The sequence below is a fragment of the Zea mays genome, chromosome 4 (genome assembly GCF_902167145.1).
Source record: "Zea mays cultivar B73 chromosome 4, Zm-B73-REFERENCE-NAM-5.0, whole genome shotgun sequence".
In the NCBI taxonomy this organism is placed as follows: Eukaryota; Viridiplantae; Streptophyta; class Magnoliopsida; order Poales; family Poaceae; genus Zea; species Zea mays.
The window spans coordinates 52,188,551-52,196,233 of record NC_050099.1 but is presented as its reverse complement, the minus strand read 5'-3'; the positions used below and the strand labels follow the sequence as shown (position 1 = coordinate 52,196,233).

The following is a 7,683-nucleotide window of genomic DNA, read 5'->3' as shown; positions in this document are numbered from 1 at the left end:
TGCATCTTCTTTTTTGGAGCCTAACTCGAAAGAAACTCTGGGTTAAGCGTGCTTGAACTAAAGCAATCTTGAGATAAGTGACCGACTGGGAAGTATTGCATGAGTGAGGATAAACTGCGCACAAAAGACCCGTGTTAGTTTGTAGTGATGGTCTATAGTCTTAGAGTGCTGCCAGGAGTAAGTACAGTCGGAAGTGGCGACATTGATGTGGAGCTCCTACAATAGGATAGAGAGTTGGCGAGTTGCATGCAGAGGGGAAAGAGCAAACAGTTCGTGCAAACCCAGCTTTTACCTCATGTAGTCATATGTTTCCATGTGCCCGTGAGTAGTATACTTTATTAACTAATAAATATTTAACTGATGTGTCCTTTATTAGTCGCAAAGATCTAGCATTTGACTATACTGTGCATGCTGATGTTTTTTCATCAAACAAAAGAAGGTTGCATATGTGCATATTGCAGAAATTAGTAAATTACGCTAACAAATGCATACACGAAGGCCAAAATCCACTACAAAAGAAATGGATTTGAGTCCTATAAATACAGTTCCTTGTTGTTGCGACGTATGCGTCAAGACATGAAATATCTTTCTATGAACAGAATACCTATATGAATTAAAACAATAGCAGAGCAGCACATATAACAAGCATCTGGGTGAAGCTGAAACTATATTGTAATTAAGGGGTGCAAATACATCCTAAAAAATGTACAAACAGTGACTTTTAGCTAAAGTTTGTACAAACAGTGACTTTTAGCTAAAGTTGCACCATATACTTTACCCCTTTGATATATACAAGTCTACATATACACCCATATAAGCTAAGTCACTACCGAAATCAGACTATTTGCCGAGTGTCAGACGCTTTACTAAGTGACGACGACTTTTCTTTGCCGAATATCAGTACTCGGCAAAAAAGCCGCTTCCGATGTATAGTTTGCCTAGACTTCTTTGCCGAGAGTCACCATCGACAAAGCAGTTGTGTGAGTGTACCTCCCTTTAATTTACTTTAGTTTCATCACTGATAATAAGCATTGTTAAAACAGGTATATATTGCACAGCCCCATTTATATTATACACATATATTGACGAGTGTGTATGTATAGGCAGACATTATTACTGTATGTGTATTAATTAACCCCTAACGAGAGCTATAGCCAGTTTAATCATGGCTGAAGGCTGAAGCATGCATTCAGCAACAAAACCATATAGTATATAATAAGAATAATTAATAAGCTAGAAATGAAGTTCATCTTTACCAAAAGGATTCATCACTTTGCACTTCGCCAGTCATATATATATCATACCAAAATTGGACTGATAAAAATGAACAAAAAAGAATTCACACAGACCATCTTTTGCAGAAGAGAGATCAAAGAGACAAAGAGTATATAATAATCATCCCGTCATCTAATTTATCACGCTGCATCTAAACCATATATATACAGTGCAAGCTCGATGGTATCTCACATGCATGCAGTTTGTAGTCGTAGTATAAAGTACTAGTTTACCTTCTTACCAGATAGTGTATTAGCTAGTCGAACAACCTTTTATTTGCTCCTGGCAGCATGCTTAATTCGATCTTCAGTTCTAGCTTGAAGTAACTATATGATGAGTCGCACTCAGCTCGTCCTTGAGGCTGCCGGAGCGATGAACGATCCTCCATTTCTACTCGAATTTCTCAGACATGGATCCCCTCCTAGTATGGCGGTGGCCGTGCACGAGCCCAAGCAAGCCCCTCGTGCCCGAGCTGCAGGCCCGCACCGGAGGCGGCGGCGCCTCCTGGCATCATCAGGCTTGGCGGCACACCGCCGCCGCCGCCGCCGAACATTGGCATCGCCGAGGGATCGGCTATCCCGCCCATTATCAGAGGGGGGCCTCCGCCGGGGCCGGGAGGCAGCTGCGCCTGCCCTGGATCCTCCTCGGCGTCGTCCAGCGGCAGCCTCTCGTAGGTGGCGTTGGCGAACGTGGACGCCATCACCATGACGGGGCCCGCCGCGATGAGCGTGCCGACCACGCTGCCGCCGACGACCTGCCCCTGGCCGCCCGCGAGGTACACGGTCAGCCCCGTGGAGCCCGGCGGCGCGGGTCCCGGCAGGAACGTGCCGGTGATCGAGAGGATCTCGAAGCGGCCGCGGAGGGCGACCACGGCGCCCGGCGCGGTGGGCTGGCGGAGCGCGACGTCGGTGACGGTGCCGGCGCCGCTGAGCACGCAGACGCCGCGCTGCCTGCGGCGCGCGAAGTGGGCGATGGACTCGGCGACGTCGGCCCCGCCGGCCACCTCCATCACGTGGCTGCGCAGCGCGTTGGGGCTGTCACGTGTCACGAAGATGGGTGGCTTGGGCTTGTTCTTGGAACCCGGCGGCCGCCCGCGCGGCCGCCGGTTGCCCGTGACCACCGCACCTTCCTTGGGCTCACCGGTGCCGTTCTCCCGGTCGTCGCCGCTCCCACCGCTCGTCGGCTGCTCGGTGGCGCCGTCCTTGGACGAAGGCGCCATTTCTTCTTGGTTCTTGCCTAGGGATGGCTCCGGCAGGCCGAGCCGCCCCTCGTCCCACCACCTGTTCGCCAGCTTCCTTCTCTTGTAGCTAGCTTGCTACTTTGCTAGCTAGGGTTTCGAGAATCGAGCTGCTTCTTAGAACAGTCGGACTCGACAGATCCTCCGCTTCTTGCAGATTCTTGAAGGAAATCGGTGCCCGCGGCGTGCGTAATCTCTTGCTCCCCGCTCTACGCCTTTGCAGATGCAAAACAAAATACAGGAGAAACATAGCTAGCCATGTGTCAAGAGATCTAAGCACCATGTTTTGACCAAAGAAGGGAGCATATATAGGAGGCTGAACGAGAAGAGAACACTAGAGTTCGATTGGGCCAAAGAATTGATGAAATAAGCAAGTAAGAGCAAAGATCACAGAGAAGCTTTTACCATTTGTTTTGCTGAATCCACCAGAAGCTGACCTCGAGAGAGGCAAAAAGGCAAGAACGAGATCGAAGGAGACAGCTCCCCTCCCCCCTCAATCCCTCTTCAAATTCTTTTGCTACTTTTCCTTGTGGTTTGGTGTCTTCCCTCTGCTATATATGGGGGCAAGACTTGTAGGCACAGGCTGATGTCAGGGTGGATTTATTATATATGTAACAATTTTCACTTGCTCTGGTCCAAGTTGTTAGACATGTAATATGTTTGTATGTGTACACAGGCGCATGAAGCACCATATTTAAAAGAAAAGTAGCAGGACATGAACATGGGAACTCTATGGCCACCAATGCAAACTACACACAACTTGATCAGTGAACCCATGCGAAAATACAACCTCATCATATATATACTGTTTTATATGCATATGGACCACACGCTAAGCACCAATGTTTACGCTAAGATATATAGCTAAAGTTTTTTTTACCCCTGCTGTCGTATACATACGGTTCAGATTTAATTTTGACGTATGCTTGTCATAGTAACATACCACCTAACCCAATGTGCAATATACTTTTATCTTATAATTTGGTCATCTCGCACCTATACAATCGTTGAGTGATGCTTATCCAGAAGAAAGAACATAATTTCACTTACCTGCATTGTAATATTTCTTCAAATAAACCACCTGGATTTCGATTAAAATGTACAGCAAATAGTCAGTAAAAAAACCACAGTCTAGGTTTATAAGCAAAATATTATTGCTTCACGTTGAAAATCTAAAACAAACCTAACCCATCCCGTTTAGTTCGGTGCATCATGCGTCTTTTGGTAGCATAAAAAGAATTGAAGCACATTCGATCTCGATAGGTAGTGTGTAGGAGTCATGGATCCCCGCTTCAGATTTTTTATTATTATTATAAGATGCTTAATTTGGTGTGTTGCTGGTGAGGCATACTTTCTCACCTGGCAGCTGTGTGCTAGCTTTAGGTACGAGTTAGTAGGGCTCTGTAGGTTAGTATTTGGGAGACCAAGGCTCATTTGCTAGCTAGCGTTTGTGTCGCGCGCATAGGGGCTGCTGCTGGTGGGTAGGTCGGCAAATAATTCCTTTCTCAGAATTCAATATGGTATGAAAAGTATATATATATATATATATATATATATATATATATATATATATATAGGGCATCTCAGTTTATACATACGGAACAAACAAACACTACTGGAATCCGGCTCTTGCCGAGTGCTCGGCTCTTTGCCGAGTTTATTTTATCGGGCACTCCATAAAGTATTTTTTGCCGAGTGTCACCCTCGGCGAACTAAGACTCTCGGCACAGACCTTGTTGACCGAGGGCGAAACACTCGGCATAAAAAGACACTCGACAAAGAAGACTTTGCCGAGCGTCACGCTCTCGGTGAAATACGACGCTCGATAAAGGGCCATCAGCAGCTGTCTATAGCTAACGATCGTTAACTTCACCAAGTGTCAGTCGCTGGCACTCGACAAATTATATTCTTTGTCGAGTGTCACCTGGCAAACACTCGACAAACCTATACTTCGTCGAGTGTCTTTCCTTGACACTCGACAAAGAATATATTTATTTTTTCTTTTTTCCACCAAACTTTTTGTGGTGTTTCCCTACAGTATATAGACCTATATGTTCAATTTTGGCACAATTATCATAGTGTTTGCTATAACTGTTAGATTTATTATTTAATTGAATTTTTCGGATAATCCAGATTCGAACTACAAGTCACTCAAAAAAATGGAAAACATGAATGCAAAAATGATATTCATGTTATTTAACACATGTTACGCCCTATTCCAAGAGCAGACCAAAATTTTCTAGCACCATGCTCACGAAACATGAACGTGAACTTGCGATCTAGTTGTTTTAAAATTGTATAAAACACAAACAAAGTCAGAAAATCATGAAACTTGTTGACATGTCATGATATCATATGTAAAAGTTATGATAAAAATTTAGTGTTTCATAAAATTTGATTTAGTGTAGAATATGTACCCATTGATGTCATATGCTTGCCATGATGTCACAAAACACGATGGCCCAGAAGCCAAATTCTTCATTGTTTTCTCTTCCAAAGAGTCTCCGAATGGGATGTTTTTGTCCATTAACCATTCGCTGAAACGATGTTTGTGCTCCCTCATGATCCAGTCCTCTGTGCGGTTCTGATTTTCTTTACGAAGCTCATCCAGGTGTTCCTCTATGTAAGGCTCGGCTATCGTGAGATGTAGTACACTACCATGAGCACAATGTACTAGCTTGTAATCCTCAACGCGAAAAGTTTTCTTGCCCATTCTCCCTCTCCCACATAGTTTACCCTCATGTTTAGGTACAGGCACACCTATCATTGTTCCGTCACTGATGTAATCTATACAGCTCTAAATCACTTCTTCTGTAGTGTATCCCTCCATGATTGAACCCTCTGGGTGAGCGCGATTTCGCACATAACCTTTTAATACTCCCAGGTATCGCTCCAACTGAAACATATGATGTGTTGGGGGCCTTCGGCTTCCGAAGGTCCTCAAAAACATGATTTAACAATGTTTCTGGAGTAAAGTACATCAACAGGTATCTTCGGACTCGGATCAGAGCCACGGTATGAAGAAGCACAAAGAACACGAAGGTTGACGCAGAGCCGAAGCTGTGTGTAGAAGAGCTTCGGGATAACGGTGGAAAAGGAAACCGACTTAAAGATGAAAAGCCAGATTAGACCTCGAAGAATTATCATAGAGTTATTGATAAATGTAAAGGGCATTAATGTAATTTTGCATGGGCTGCGACCCGTGCCTATAAATAGGTGAACAGTATCCCCGTACTGTTCACGCTGACTTGGCATCCACTTTTGCGCCATACTTGTACTTTCTCTCATTCAAGCCGAAGGTACATTTGTAATTTATCTTTGTCTACATAAGAAGTATATCAATAATAATGTTTATAAAAATTGTATTACCTTCTGTATTTTGTTTGAATATTCTTCATTCTTTACTATAATTATGAAGGTACGTCTTTCATGACCTTCGTCCTAAATTCATTATATCCGAAGGGGAATAATGATTAAGAGGACGAAGGGCTTTTAATATTTAACATTTTATGTTGCCTTGTTCTTGATTCATAGCATTTGAGAACAAGTCTCCAACATTGGCGCCCACCTCCGGTGAACTCACTTCCATTTTCTGAGTCTTGAACACTTTCGGCAAACATCATCTTCGTCATGCCGCCGAAAAAAGCTTCAGCGACAGGGGCTGGTACTTTACAGCCGCTGGATCCCAATCAGGACGTCCTTTCTCTTAGAGAGGCCCGAAGCCAGAAGAGGAAAGCTGTTAGTCCAACACCTTCGGAGGATGACTTGGATTAAGAAATCCAAAATCTGGAGATCCTTCAACAACAGGTGCAGCGCAAGAAGGAGAAGATGGCTCGTCTAGCCGATCTTCAGAGACAGATAGACGAAGCTTCTGAAGAGGTTCGCCATCTTGTTCAAGATGATCAGAGCCGAAGGCCTCCACGCAGAGAGCTCCATCAGGAAGGCTTCCACAATGAGGACGACTGGTATGAAGATTTCCATCATGGAAACTTTGCTTTCGATGATGCTTCTCCCCTCTCAACAGAATTGCAGGCTACACCGTGGCCCCAGTCTTACAAGCCACCCCAGTTACCCATGTATGACGGTCATACAGACCCGAAGCAATTCTTGATGAGCTACGAGGCAACCATATCTTCGTATGGTGGCAATACTGCAGTCATGGCAAAATCCTTTGTCATGGCCGTCAAGAGTGTTGCTCAGACCTGGTACTCTTCCCTTCAGCCAGGGACAATCACTTCTTGGCAGAAGTTGAAGGATATGCATATAACTAGCTTCCAAGGGTTTCAGACGAAGCCAGTTACTGCTCAAGCTTTATTTCAGTGTACCCAGGACCACGAAGAATACCTCCAGGCGTACGTCCGAAGGTTTCTGCGTCTGAGGGCACAAGCGCCAACAGTGCCCAATGAAATTGTCATTGAGGCCATGATTAAAGGGCTTCGGCCGGGACCTTCGGCGCAGTACTTTGCCAGGAAGCCACCACAAACATTGGAGAAACTGCTCCAGAAGATGGATGAATACATTCGAGCTGACAATGACTTCCGCCAAAGAAGGGAGGAAGCATTCAGGTTCTCTGAAATGACCAGGGGCTTCGGAGGAAGATTTCACCCGAGGCACGTTAGGTCAATTCATAACTCTGCTCAAACTGATGACCGAGGGAGTCAGCAGCAAAGGCCACAATACTCTTCACAAGCTTCGGGCCAGCAGCAAAGTTCTTTTCGGCCGCCAGCGCCAAGGGGCAGAGGCGCCAGGGGCTTCGGGGGAAGGTTTGGAGACCAGCCAAGAAAAATTTATTGCCTATTCTGTGGTGAAGACAAGGGCCATACCACCATGATGTGCCATGTTACCATCCAGAAACAGAAGGAGATAGCAGAAGCAGCAGCGCAACAAAGTCAGCCGAAGCAGGTCATGCACACTGCTTCGTATCACTCGCCTTATATTCCAGAATATGTAGGCAACCACTCCGCGGCTTCTGTTGCTTCGGCGAGTCAACCCCAAGCATCTTGGCAGCAGCCTCCACCGCCACCGCCGATCCAGCGAGGGCAGCAGCCAGAAGGGAGTCAGCACGGTCATCTTCAGCGGGATTTCAGAGAGGAGTCTGAAGCTCGCACAGTCAACAGCATTGTGCCAGAGTCGAAGCACATTTATTGACAAATATTCTACCTCAACAGCAG

At 45.6% G+C, this 7,683-nt stretch overlaps 1 protein-coding gene across 2 annotated transcripts; it reads right to left on the bottom strand.

Moving 5' to 3' along the window:
* Positions 1-1,390: 1,390 nt before the first annotated feature.
* On the bottom strand, positions 1,391-3,296 carry LOC100284873 (DNA-binding protein). 2 transcript variants are annotated; one of them, NM_001413154.1, is made up of 2 exons: positions 2,918-3,296; positions 1,391-2,727 (listed from the first exon to the last, which is right to left on the bottom strand). In NM_001413154.1, exon 2 carries the CDS (start codon positions 2,492-2,494, stop codon positions 1,697-1,699), a length of 798 nt encoding a protein of 265 aa, NP_001400083.1. In that variant the 5' UTR covers positions 2,495-2,727; positions 2,918-3,296; the 3' UTR covers positions 1,391-1,696. The 2 variants fall into 2 exon arrangements, with proteins under 2 accessions (NP_001400083.1, NP_001151240.1); NM_001157768.2 differs by having other exon boundaries at positions 1,391-3,296.
* Between the last annotated feature and the right edge of the window lie 4,387 nt (positions 3,297-7,683).

Coding starts and splice junctions, on each gene's coding strand:
- LOC100284873 (NM_001157768.2), bottom strand. CDS start 2,494: ATGGCGCCTTCGTCCAAGGACGGCGCCACCGAGCAGCCGACGAGCGGT.